At 39.1% G+C, this 14577-nt stretch overlaps 1 protein-coding gene across 1 annotated transcript; it reads left to right on the top strand.

The window, feature by feature from the left end:
- Positions 1–10103: 10103 nt before the first annotated feature.
- On the top strand, positions 10104–12672 carry RPS29 (ribosomal protein S29). Its single transcript, XM_021004782.1, has 3 exons — positions 10104–10215; positions 10468–10567; positions 12514–12672. The coding sequence occupies exons 1-3, from the start codon at positions 10154–10156 to the stop codon at positions 12520–12522; spliced, it is 171 nt and encodes a 56-aa protein (XP_020860441.1). The 5' UTR covers positions 10104–10153; the 3' UTR covers positions 12523–12672.
- Positions 12673–14577: the final 1905 nt, after the last annotated feature.

Here is a 14577-nt window from a genome sequence, read left to right as displayed (position 1 = left end):
ATGTGAGTCACATTCAATGACCCCAATCTTACCATCCCTTAGGCATCTCAAACTCAATATGCCAAAAGTAAATATTCTTCCTAAACTCCTCTTGCTTTTAACTCCTTACTTAAGGATACTACAGTCCTTGAAGTCATCTATAACTTGTCCTTACCCCTCATATCTAATCAGTTTGCAAATAGTGTCAATCTATTTTTTCTACTAGAATAACTACCAGTACCAGTGACCTTTTCCCCCCAGTCAAGAGGAAATTAACTGAATACATGATCTTTCTAAGTTTTGTGGTGGTTTTTTTTTTTCTGTTCCTTAAAAGCAGAGGTATATTGGAAATAGTGACTACCTCGTGAACTTTGAAATGATAGAAATCAGGAGCAGGAACCCATACCGGAGCAGGGTGAGGTGACAATGCAGGACCAATGAGTGACCTTGACCCAGCAGAGCAGTAAATCAACTAGACAGCTAGTGGACTGTTTTTTGCAATTTTTGTCCATGGACTCTGCCACATTTGGAAGTAAATTTGTTTGGACAAATGCTTTGTAGCAGCTGATTTTAAGTTTGACCCTACTCTTGCTGGGAACCAAGGTGGTATAAGGGAAGAGTGTGCTCAAAGTTTTTTTGGGGGATGTATTTGTATTTCCATTCTTGCTATATCTTTTCAGTAAATATCCCTTTGTCAAGTCAACTTAGCAAGAATTTATTAAGCACTTGTTATGTGCCAAGCAGCTTGAAAAATTCTGGGGATATAAATAAAGCCAGAAACAATTTTCTGCCTCAAGAAACTTACAGTCTTACTGAGGGAGACCATGCAAACAAGTGTGTGCAAACAAGATATGTACAGAATGAATTGGAGATAATCTCAGAGGGAAACAGGACATTAAGAGGGACTGGGAAAAAGCTTCTTGTAGAAGCCCGGGATTTTCACAGATTTGAAGGAGACCAGGGAAGCTAGATGAAGAAGAAAAAAAAACACTTAGCATTTATATAACACTTTAAAAATATCTCATTTGAGCTTTATACAACCCTGAGAGTTAGGTGTTGTTATTAACCTCATTTTATAGATGAGGAGACTGAGGCAGGCTGAACTTAAAATATTTTTTCAACGTTAAATATCTAGGAAGTATCTCAGGTTGGATTTGAACTCAGATCTGTCTTAACTTAAGGTCTAGCACTCTGTCCACTGTGCCATCTAGCTGTCCAGTTGTAGGAGACAGCCAGTGAAAACATACGGCATGTGTGAGGAACCCCAAAGATCCCAGTGTCACTGGAGTCTAGAGTACATGGAGGAATAGTAATATATAAGAAGAATGGAAAGGTAGGAAGGGGTCAGTTTATTAAAGACTTTAAAAGGAAGCAAAGGATTTTATCTTTGATCCTGGAGGTAATAGCCACTGGAGTTTATTGAATGGTGATGAGTGGACAGAAGGATAAAATCACTTTGATAACTGAGTGGAAGATGGACAGGAGTGAGGAGATGAGTTAGGGAGACCAACCAGAAAACTACTGCAATGGTTCAGTGGGGTAATGAAGGCTTGTACCAGGGTGGTGACAATAGAAGTTAATCAATGTGAAAAGATTAAATTGATAGTGGGATGATAATGGTACAGGTGATATTTAGGAGATATTACTTGGCTCTGATTAGCTGATATTGAAGAGATAATCGGTGATTTATATTGGGGGACAGCAGCATGTACCTTGAGCCAATATGCTCAGAAAAATTACCCCCAGAACCCTGAGGGGGAGATGTAGTCAGCCTTCTGGGGACTTGACTTTGTGAGTGTGAATTGCATTAAGGACCATCAGAGGTGACAGAGGCTATGTATGTATAAAGGCAAGTCACTTAACCTCTGTTTCCCGTAATTCCCTGGAGAAGGATAAGGCAAACTACTCCAGTATCTTTGCCAAGGAAACTCCGTGGGCAGCATTGGTGTGCTACAGTCTGCTGGATCACAAAGAATTGGACATGACTGAATGACACCAACAATATATAAAAGAGTCTGCAATCTGATCTTATGGACATGTGTTATAGTCCATTGCTAAAAGACACGAGTGATTAGCAGCTCTTATTTCGTCCTTCTGACTAAAGACTGTCCAATGAGATTGGCAACTGAGTCAGGAAGAGTTGTCCACTATATAGAGAGAGGAGAAAATTCCCATTCCTCTCTATCTCCCTCTCTCTTTTGAGCATGTTGCTTGGGACTAGGTAGGCTCTCTGTTGGATTTACAAACGAGGAGGAGGGAATTTCTCTTCCTTTAACCCAAGTACTCAAGATAGCTATCAGCTCTGAGAACATCTGTTTTCATTGCCAGGTAACCATAGCTATCTTGACCCCTGTTCAGGGAGAGAAATCTTCCCTTCTTCCTGCTCCCCAAGCAAGACCATAAGCTCTTACTTGAAGGTGCCTTTTATGGGGAACCAGAAGAAGTTTCATGCCTGGATGAAAGGGAGCGCCCCCAGTGCAATAAATCAGGGGAATTTTCTGATTATCTCAGTTACGTTATAAGGGTGTATCTCTTTGAGGCTTTGGTAAATTTCAGTATGAAAATGAGCCATACTAGAAGTTCATGAGCAATAGCTTTAGGAATGTATATACCTAAGGGGCAGCTAGGTGGCGCAGTGGATAGAGCACCGGCCCTGCATTTAGGAGGACCTGAGTTCAAATCTGAATTCAGACACATAATACTTCCTAGCTGTGTGACCCTGGGCAAGTCACTTAACCCCATTGCCTAGCAAAAAAACCAAAACCAAAACAAAACAAAACAAAAAAGGAATGTATATACCTATCTGTCTTGAATCTGGGACAGATGTTCCTTGGGAAACCCATCAGCAAGGTATGAGCTGGGAGTGGGGTGCATCAAAGAAATGGTACATTGTATTTACCTATATATGTACCTGTTGTTCTCTTCAATGGAACGTAAGCTTTAATACCATTCATTTTTTACATTGTATCCCCAGTACCTGGTATATAGTAAGTACTTAGTAAGTCTTTTTAATTGATTGTGCCACATTAAGATAGGTATAGCTTCCTGGAATAAGAAAGAGATAATTTCTATGTATTCTGCCCTGATCTTACTGCATCTGGTAGATTGTATTCAGTTCCATGAACCACAGTGTAAGAATGCTGATAAGCTGGAGAATGTCCAGAGGTGGGCAACCTTGAAGGTGAAGGGCCTTGAATCCATGTCATATATGGATCTGTTGAAAGAACTAGGGATGTTTATCCTGCAGTCATTCAGTCAGCTAGCATTTATTAATCATTTACTATGTGCCAATCACTGCACTAAGTGCTAGGAATAAAAATAGAAGAAAGACTGGAGAAGAAAAGATTGGGGGGAGGAGAGGAAAGAGAACACACAATTGATGTCTTCAAATATTTGAAGGGCTCTCCTATGAGAGAAGTAATCGATTTTTTCCCTATTTGTTCCTAGGGAGCAGAACCTGGAGCAATTTGTAGAACATACAAAGGCAAATTTAAATTTGATATCAGGAAAAACTTCCTAACAGAGCTGTTCAAAAGTGGGTGGACTGCCTGGGAAAGCAATGGGTATTATCTAGTTGGAGGGCTACAAGCAGGAACTAAATGACACGTGTCCAGTATATTATAATATTGCATTATGTTATATGATATGATATTACAATATAATGTATAATATGATATTATACTTATATAATATAATTATATATTATAACTGGTTATAATGTAATTGTAACTACATGACTTCAGTGGTCCTTTATAACTCTAAAATTCTGTGATTCTGAGTGTGTCATTTTAAAAGCCACAAATCTTTCTAGGAAAGGCAAGACAGAGGGGTAAACACTTAAATCTATATTGGCTAGATCTGATCACTTGCCATGTAGGAACCTACTTTTTTCCCCAGTTATAGATTTTTCTGAAGAAATCCTTTGTCATGGCATACTTCAAAGGTTTAACAACCCATGAAACAAAATACTTGGAAAGAGAAAAAAGGCCTAGTTAATTGAATTAGTTTAAAAGCTGGGGTATGTGAGGCTAGATTTGAACTCAAGTCTTCCTGACTCCAAGCCTGGTACTCTATCCACTGTGCCACCTTATTATCTGTGTGACCCTGGACAAGTCACTTAACCCTGTTTGCCTCAGTTTCCTCATCTGTAAAATGAGCTAGAGAAGGAAATGGCAAACCACTCCAGTATCTTTGCCAAGAAAACCCAAAATGGGGTCACAGAGAGTGCCCAGGGTCACACAGCTAGTTTGTTGTTTGTCCTTCATTTTTTGTTTGTTCGTTTTTTGGTTTTTGATTTTTGCTTTGGCAATGGGGGTTAAGTGACTTGCCCAGGGTCACACAGCTAGTAAGTGTCATGTCTCTAAGGCTGGATTTAAAGTCGGGTCCTTCTGACTCCAAGGCATATTTTGTTATAAAACAGATGATAACAATAAGTTTACTATAATAGTGAATTTTCATTTGAAAATTATTGGCTATTATGAAAATGTGAAGGGTGGTTTAAAGACGTAGCTTCAACATATTAATAATGAGTGAATTATAGATATTTGCTGTGAGTCTGAAGCCCCAGAATATGGTTAATTATAATTTATAAGTAAAGGATAAATGAAATGATAGCTGTTAGGGAAACATTAGGAAAGATATTCGAGCCCTAAGTTAGTGAAATTTTGCAATTTAAGGAAAAATTATTGGGACTATAATTTACCATTGTTTTGAGCTTTGATTACCAGGATAGTTGTCTTAATTGTCATGAAGCCAATAGCAGAAAATGGCATATGTTGCAATGTGGAAACTGCAAAATGTGGATGTCTGTGCCTGGAAAAAGTTTTGGAGACTACATTGGCATGGTCTAAGATAGGATCTTCTTGACTTTATTTCTCCATTGTATTATTTCTTTTCTGAAAAGGAAAGCCTGAGCCTTGCTTTTGATACCCTGTGACTACATGATTGACTGTCAGATATGACTCATTCTTGGAATCAAACAGAGCTAAGGGAGTTTTCCACTGTTATGGTATATGGCAGTTCCTCCTTTTCCTTTTATAGCAAATTTCTATAATCAGGAAGTTTTATAAGTACAATACTAAATCTATTAAATAATAGATTGATACTAGAGTTACTATTATAGGATGCAAGTATAAACATCTTACAATTTTAACCTGTATTTGTGGTCAAATTATAATATTGAGATGATATCTCCTAAAGAGGAAATGATTAGACAAAGTAATAAGACAAAGATGTAATGTAAAAGTTTTCTTTTTTTAAAAATAAATTGTTTATTTTTAGTTTTCAACATTCACTTCCATAAGAATTTGAGTTTTAAATTTTCTCCTCCTTCCTGTCCTCACCTTTCCTCAAGACAGCATGCAATCTGACATAGGCTCTACTTATGCATTCATATTAAGCATATTTTCACATTAGTCATGATGTAAAGAAGAATTAGAACTAATGGGATAAACCACGAGAAAGAAGAGATAAAACAAAACAACAAAAGAAAAGGAGAGCAAATAATATGCTTCCATCTGTATTCAGACTCCATAGTTTTTTCTCTGAATGTAGACAGCATTTTCCATCATGAGACTTTTGGAGATGTCTCAGATCTTTGCATTACTCTTCTGGTTCTGCTCATTTCATCAGTTCATATAAGTCTTTCCAGGTTTTTCTGAAGTCTGCTTCCTCATCATTTCTTATAGCACAACAGTATTCATATACCACAACTTGTTCAGCCATTACCCCAATTAACGGGCATCCCCTCAATTTCCAATTCTTTGCCACCACAGAAAGAGCTGCTGTATTTTTGTACATATTTTTATTTTTGGTTGGGCAATAGGGGTTAAGTGAGTTGCCCAGGGTCACACGGCTAGTAAGTGTTATGTGTCTGAGGCCGCATTTGAACTCAGGTCCTCCTGAATCCAGGGCCAGTGCTTAATCCACTGCACCACCTAGCTGCCCTCCCCCTTTTCCCATTTTTATGATCTCTTTGGGATACAGCCCTAGAAGTGATATTACTAGGTCAAAGGGTATGCACAGATTTAAAACCCTTTGGGCATAGTTCCAAATTACTGTCCAGAATGGTTGTATCATTTCACAATTCCACCAACAATGCATTAGTGTTCCAATTTTGCCACATCTTCTCCAGCATTTATCACTTTCCTGTTTTGTCATGTTGGCCAATCTGATAGGTGTGATGTGGTACCTCAGTTTTTTGATTTGCATTTCTCTAATCAATTTATCTAGAGCATTTTTTTCATACGACTATAGATAGCTCTAATTTCTTCCTCTGAAAACTGCCTATTCATATCCTTTGACCATTTATTAATAGGGGAATGACTTGTATTTTTATAAATTTGATTCAGTTCTCTATATATTTTAGAAATGAGGCCTTTATCAGAGACACTGGCTGTAAAAATTGTTTCCCAGCTTTCTGCTTCCCTTCTAATCTTGGTTGCATTGGCTTTGTTTGTCTAAAACCTTTTTAGTTTAATGAAATCAAAGTCATCCATTTTGCATTTCATAATGTTATCTATCTCTTGTTTGGTCATATATTCTTCCCTTCTCCATAGATCTGATAGGTAAACTATTCCTTGCTCTCCTTGTTTGCTTATAGTATCAGTCTTTGTATCTAAATCATGTATCCATTTTAATTTTATTTTGGTATAGAGTAAGATGTTGGTCTATGGCTAGTTTCTGCCATACTATTTTCCAGTTTTTCCAGCAGTTTTTGTTAAATAGTGGGTTCTCATCCCAGAAGCTGGAGTTTTTGGATTTATCAAATAGTAGATTACTATAGTCGTTGACTGTTGTGTCTTGCACACCTAACCTATTCCACTGATCCACCACTCTATTTCTTAGCCAGTACCAAGTGGTTTTGATGATTGCTGCTTTATAAAACAATTTAAGATCTGGTACAGCTAGGCCACCTTCCCTTGAGTTTCTTTTCATTAGTTCCCTTGATATTCTGGATCTTTTGTTCTTCCAGGTGAATTTTGTTATTGGGTTTTTTTTCCCTAGCTCTATAAAATAATTTTTTTCCTGGTTTGATTGGTATGGCACTGAATAAGTAAATTAGCTTAGGTACAATTGTCATTTTTATTTTTTAGCTTGGCCTACCCATGAGCAGCTGATATTTTTCCAATTATTTAGATCTGACTATTTGTGTGAAAAATGTTTTATAATTGTGTTCATATAGTTCCTGAGTTTGCCTTGGCAGGTGGACTCCCAAATATTTTATAATGTTTACAGTAACTTTAAATAGAATTTCTCTTTCTATCTCTTGCTGTTGGGCTTTATTGGTAATAAATAGACATGCCAGTGATTTATGCAACTTTTCTAAATTTGTTTATTATTTCAAGCAAGTTTTTTCTTGATTTTCTTGAATTCTCTAAGTATATCATCACATCTGCAAAGAATGATATCTTTGTTTCTTCTTTGCTTATTCTAATTCCTTCAATTTCTTTTTCTTGTCTTATTGATAAAGCTAACATTTCTAGTACAATATTGAATAACAGTGGTGACAATGGACAACCTCTTTCACCCCTGATTTTTTGGAAATGCTTCTAGCTTATCCCCATTACATATAATGCCTTGCTGATGGTTTTAGATAGATTCTACCTATCATTTTAAGGAAGACAGCATTGATTCCTATGTTCTGTAATGTTTTGTTGTTTGTTTTTTTTTGGCTAGGCAATGGGGTTAAGTGACTCGCCCAGGGTCACACAGCTAGTTAAGTGTTAAGTGTCTGAGCTCAATTTGAACTCAGTTCCTCCTGACTCCAAAGCTAGAGGTCTATCCATTGTGCCACCTAGCTGCCCCCTCCTAGTGGTTTTAATAGGAATGGGTGTTGTATTTTGTCAAATGCTTTTTCTGTATCTATTGAGATAATCATATGATTTCTGTGAGTTTTGTTGTTGATATGGTCAACTATGCTGATAGTTTTCCGAAAATTGAACCAGACCTGCCTTCCTAATATAGATCCAACCTGGTCATAGTGTATTATCCTCGAGATTAATTGCTGTAATCTCTTTGCTAATAATTTTATTTAAAATTTTTGCAACTATATTTATTAGGGAAAGTGGTCCATAAATTTCTTTTTCTGTTTTGGCTCTTCCTGGTTTAGGTATCAGCACCATATTTGTACAGTTAGGCAAAGTAGCTCCTAATCACCCTTTTCATTTGTGATGCTGATAATTTGGTTTTCTTCTTCCTTTTTTTAGTCAAATTTACCAAAGGTTTATCTAGTTTATTGTTTTTTTTCACAAAAACAACTCTTAGTTTTATTTATTACTTCGATAGTTTCCTGAATTTCAATTTTACTAATCTCTTCACTGTAGTCATCTACCCAAGAGCCAGTGTGGCTTCAGAAAGGGCTGTAGAACAGTCAATATGGTGTTCACTGTCTGACCATTCCAGAAGAAATGTCAGCAGCAGAAAGGACGTCTGTACACAATGTTCATTGATCTGACCGAGGTCTTTGATCCTGTCAGTCACCACAGCTTGTGGAAGATCATGGCAAAATCTTAGCCCTGCTTTTTTCTACTTCAGCTGAAGCATAATGTATTCTGCTCTGGACTTTTACCTTTACTCTCTGTGTGTATTGCTTTGCTTCAAATGTGTTTCTTGTAAACAAGGTATTGTATGGTTATGTTTTTTAATCCACTCTGCTATCTGCTTCCATTTTATGGGAGAGTTCATCACATTCACATTCACAGTTATGATTACTATCTGTGTCTTTTTCTCCATCCTATTCCTCTCCCTCATTTATACTTTTCTCTCTCCTTTCTCCCTTCCCCTCCTCACTAGAATTTTGCTTTTGACCATTGCGTCCCTCAGTTTGCTGTCCTTTCTATTAGCCCCCTCCCTTTTCTTCCCCTTTACCTGTACTACTTCTTCTCTCCCTTCTATTCACCCCCTTCCCTTTCCCCTCCTATTTCCTATAGGGTAAGTTAGATTTCTATACCTAACTGATAATGTTATTTTCTCTTTGAACCAAATCTGATGAGAGTAAAGTTCAAACAGTGCTCATCTCCCTCCCTTCTTTCCCTAGACTGATATTTCATATAGTTATTCTATACTAAATTATACTGCTTTTACAGCTTCAAGTAATTTATTAAGAACCTATGTACCAGACCCTAAGAGCTGGGGAGACGAGACGGAGAGAGGAAGGAGAGGTGGATGCAGACGCAGTCACTGCTCTCATGGAGCTCACAAACTAATCTAACAAGCTTCACTTTGCATGAATTTCTCCAGAAAAACGAAAAACAAAAAAACTCCCAAACTAAAGTTAAAGTGTTAAAGAAATGTAAGCTATAATTTTGTCAGCAGGGAGAAGAAAAGTACAGGTGATAGTGATTTAACTGCTTACTACTTGAAATGTGGTCCTCAATTAATATCCCTAAGGGTGGTTTGAATTGAAGTTAGCAAATGATTCCTTTCAGCCTACAAGCATCTCCTACTGTCAACACTTTGGCTCGTGTCTTCTTACTTTATTTTTTCTCAGTCATTCCAGTAGGAGGCAGTGCTGAGTTGGAGGAAAATAAACATTTTCTGTTTAGAAAAGTCAATTTCAGCTCGAAGAAAGCTTTTAACTCGAGTTAAAAGGAACTGCTACTTCAAATTATTTTTAACACAATTTTATTTTCAAGATTTTAAAAATCAAAAAGAGACCGTGTCTCACTATCTTGCCCAGGCTGGAGTACAGTGGCTATTCACAGGCGCGATCCCACTACTGATCGGCACGGGAGTTTTGACCTGCTCCGTTTCCGACCTGGGCCGGTTCACCCCTCCTTAGGCAACCTGGTGGTCCCCCGTTCCCAGGGGGTCACCATATTGATGCCGAACTTAGTGCGGACACCCGATCGGCATAGCACACAGCAGCCCAGAACTCCTGGGCTCAAGCGATCCTCCAGCCTCAGCCTCCCGAGTAGCTAGGACTACAGGCGCGCGCCACCACGCCCGGCGAGGAGGCGAGCTTGCTTTTTAGTTAATCAAGACTTTCAGCTGTGACGTCACCGGGGAGGCAGTCCTAAAACTCCGCGTTTGCCCTTCTCCTCGAGCCTCACTAGGTTCCGCTGCGCAGGCGCCTACGTTCTGGCGTCATCTTGCGTGAGGCCGGGCCGGGATTTGAAGAGCCCATGCGTAATCCCTTACGTTCCTTTTGTCTCGCGTCCTTCCTACTGGCGCCATGGGTCATCAGCAGCTCTACTGGAGCCACCCTCGAAAATTCGGCCAGGGGTCTCGGTCGTGGTGAGTTCTGGCCCAACTTCTCGGGGAGACCTTCCCCGGCAAGAGGCGGTGGAAGGTGGGCCCTGGAAGCGGCGCGAGTGGAGGTGACGGGTGTTGTGGCGTCCAGGTGTCAGGCCCGGAGTGACGATCAGGGCGGCCCCCGGACCCGCCTGCGGGCTGGGTTGGGGGAGGTGGAGGGTGACGCTGGAAGAGGGTGTCCGCCGCCACGCGTCGGGTCCCGCAGCTAACGAGGCCGCCTTTGCCTTTCCCCAGCCGCGTGTGTTCGAACCGGCATGGCCTGATCCGCAAGTACGGCCTGAACATGTGCCGCCAGTGCTTCCGGCAGTACGCGAAGGACATCGGCTTCATCAAGGTAGGCCTTTGGGCCGGGATACCCCCCCACTTTTTGCCACCCACCTGCCTACCCGCCCGCCCTGTCTTCTGGTTTTTGGCGTCAAGAATTGTGTCCCCCGTGGGGTACGCATTTTATCCTGGCGTGAACCTGGGGCACCGAGCCCCTTTTTCCTGATAACTTAATTTAAGAGCATCGTTGGATAACAGATGAGCCAATTTTGGCAACATTGAAGGAACTTAATTATTCCTTTAGATCCTTTATCTTTTGTGTCATTTACATTTTATTATTTTTATTATTTTGTCATCATCTGCGTTTTGATGAAGCCTTTGGACCCTTCTCAGACTGCTGTTAAATGCATAAAAGTACCATAAGATTACAAAGGAAATCAATTGTGTTGAAATAAAATTATCAGGATATTTTTAAAAATTAGGTCATGCCAGCAGAATAAAAAACATTTTAGATATCCAAGTGGTAGAGTAGTTGGAGTTGTAAAAGGGAAATACTAAAACTATTAGTTATAAAATTAGAATTGATTTTTCATTGGGTGATAGGATAGAGAGTTGTACTAGATATTTTTAAGTGCCCACTGTATTCTAGGCACTTTGTTGGGCTCCCAGGAATACAAATACCTTACTCTGAAAGGGGTTTAGATCCAACTGAGGGTATAAGGACTAACCTGGATATAATCAGAAGAAACTTCTCTTGAAGGTGGCATTTGAGCTGTGTCTTGGAAAGGAGTTAGGGGTTCTGGGAGATTGAGAAGGATGAAGGATTTCAGGCATGAGGGATAGAGTTGTATAAAGGATGTGGAGAGTTCTTAAGGACATAAAGTATTATAGTACTGATTGTAGTGACATGCTGAAGCCAGTCAGCCAGTAAGGCTTTATTAAGTGCCTACTATATTTCAAGGCTCTGTGCTAAGATCTGTACAAAGAAGGGAAAGGACAGTCTGCTCTCAAGAAGCTCATAATCTAATGAGGGTTATATGAAAACAGCTATGTACAACCAAGGTGAATATAGGATAAATTGGAGATAATAGAGGGAAGGCACTAATGTTAATGGGGTACTTAAAGCCTTCCTATGGAAGGTAGGATTTTAATTGGGCGCTTTAAGAGGAAGGCCGGAGATGAGATGAGGATGGAGAGAATTCCAGGCTTGGAGATCAGCCAGTGAAAATGCCCAGAGTCAGGATATGGGGTTGAGGAACAGCAAGGAGAAGAATGTCTTTGGATCAAAGAGCATGGGTGGGTTGGGGGAGTGAGGTATAAGACTAGAAAGGTAAGACAGGCCAGGTCGTGAAAGTTTTCAATGTCAAATAGGATTTTATAGTTGTTCCTGGTGGTAATAGGGAGTCACTGGAATTTTTTGAATCATGTGGAAGTGTGGTGACATGGTCATTGAGAATGAAACCTAGTTTGCTGGCCTCAGGGTTTGGGAGTATGGTGGTGCTATCAACAGAAATAGGGAAGTTAGGAAAAGGAATATTTGGGGGAGTGGAGGTAATGATTTCAGTTTTGAACTTGTCAGATTTTAGATGTCTTAAGGGATATCCATTCAGTGATGTCAGTGAATGGATAGGCGGTTGGAGTTGCAAGACTGAGAGAGGTTGGACTGGATCATCAGCATATATGATAATTGAATTCTTTGGGAGCTGCTGAAATCAGAGTAGAATATTATAGTACAGAGAGAAACTGAAGATTCTGACTTTGAGGTACCGGTAAGACATTCTGGAATTGTCCCCTGAGGGAATGAAAATTAGGTAGAGTTGGGCTCTTTTGAGAACCTATCTGGAGGGGAAACAAATATGCATTGACTGAAGGTGTTGCAAGATTTCTTTACTTTTGGTTGTTTATGGAAGTAACTTGTAGTGATTAGCACAATCTGGCACAGGCTAGGTGCTTAATGAATGTTGACTGAATGATCATAAAATAATCTTAGCTTTGTTTCTGTTTTATTTTTTCCAGTTGGACTAAGTTATGCTTGTGAATCTCGCTTCAGTGATTATGCTGACCATCAGTGACTACAGTTTTACTGTACCCTGCACAACCTAAAGATGGATCATTTTGTACATGCTATGCCAATTTGCATATATAATTAAAAAAGGTCATCCTCAGATACTAAAATTTAGTGTGAACTTATTAACCCATCAACAAATTATGTGAAAACACAGTGTTTAATGCAGTAGAAACAAATGAAGCATAGAAAATGAATGTCCACTTCTACTTCACGTTATTTATACCTTTGATTTTTCTCTCTGTCAGACCTGGAGGGTCTTCAGAGGCCCTTTTAATTGATAGCTGAAGAATTCCCTCTAACACTTAAGTGGTTATCCAGCTTTTACTTGAAAGCATGTGGTTAAGAAGGTAATTCCAATCTCCCAGGATCAGTCATTTCCTTTGCTAGCTGTATTTCTGATTATCAAAAAGACAGACAACTGAACAGTTAAAGATAACCCTAAGGTTGCTTGGTGGATGACTAGAATGAGAGTACTTTTTGTGGCAGAGTGCATTGGAGCCAGGAAGACCTGAATTTTCAAGTTCTATTCTTAAGTGTATTTATTTCTAAAATTAAAATAAGACACTTAGAAATAACTGCTTCAGTTTTATTAGAATAAGACTAAGTCTTCTCATCAATAATAGCTTACATCAAATTCCTTTTCTAAAGCAAACTGAACTGTGGAAAAGTCAATCTCTGTGTGTTAGGCAGTTAAAAGATTTAAGTTGCAGAAGAGAAGAGAACTTGATAGGATTTTCCTTGCTTGGGAGTTCCCATTACCAATGAAATCACAGGTTTAGGCCCTTTTCCAGTAGTCAAGAAGAGGGGCTCGATGTGAGATCTGACATTAAGGCATTTATCTGCCATATTTGTAAGTCATTATGTAATTCTTGTAATTTTCCTTAACACATGAATTTCTCCAAACAGATGAAGAATTGTATACAAAACTATGAAGTGGAATAGTGTATACCATAAGAAAGGCCAGATTATAAAAAGAATTCAGGAAATATTTGTATAAATTGAGAAGACACATTGATTGCAATAAAAGGCAGCTGAATTAATTGCAACAATATTGCTGGGGCAGCTAGAAGACGCAGCGGATAGAGCACCAGCCCTGAAGTCAGGAGGACCTGAGTTCAAATCTGTACTCAGATCAAACACTTGACACTTAATAGCTGTGTGACCAAGTCACTTAACCCCAATTGCAAAAAAACCCCCCAATATTGCTAAGGCTAAGTGAAACATTCTTAGTGTAGCCCATGTGGACAGATGGAGTTACTGTATTTATTTAGCTTTAGATTCCAGTTTGGGGCAAAGATAATATTAAAAAATGAGGCATGAATTCAGATATGCTGAGTTTCCATTTGTTTTGGTTAATTGTACTTTGTTACAAAATAGGGTATTTTGGGAAGTGATACCACCCCTACCTGTCCTTGCCCCCAGGGGGAAAAAAAAAAGCTAAAACCAGGGAAGTATAAAAGATTGTTCCACATTAGTGATAACCTGCCAGTTTTAGTTCTCTTGCTCTAAGGGCCAGTTTTCTACCGTTCACCTAACATTGCAAGAGTAGTGTCTCATCCTATCTTAAATGAACTGAGATTTAACTGGCTAATATTAGTGAGCATTGTGCCTTTGCTGACACAACCTTTTCCCTTAGAAAATCCAAGATGGGCACTAGTCCTGGAGTCAGCAGTGTGATGTAACATTGAAAATGCCTTCATTCTGTCTTGGGCTACATTTCAAGAATGAGGAGGTCATAGGCTCTATTGATCAGGCCACATTTGTAAGCATTATGTTTATTTTTATTATATTTAATATTATGTGCGTACTACATTTTGGAAAGGACAGGGATGACATTCCACATTGTTGAGAATTACTCGAAGGAGCTGGGGTGTTTAGCTTGAAGAAGAGAAAATCTGTATGTGTAAGGTCTGTTCAAGTACTTGAAAGGTCATGTGAAAGACTTAAAATCCTTGTATTTTAAAATGTCAATTCCATTCCTACATTGTTTGGTGTACATGTCTTGGACCTGC

Source organism: Phascolarctos cinereus, unplaced genomic scaffold (genome assembly GCF_003287225.1).
Source record: "Phascolarctos cinereus isolate Bilbo 61053 unplaced genomic scaffold, phaCin_HiC Scaffold_3;HRSCAF=262, whole genome shotgun sequence".
In the NCBI taxonomy this organism is placed as follows: Eukaryota; Metazoa; Chordata; class Mammalia; order Diprotodontia; family Phascolarctidae; genus Phascolarctos; species Phascolarctos cinereus.
Note: the sequence above shows the minus strand (reverse complement) of the source record. Positions and strands in the feature narration are given on the sequence as shown.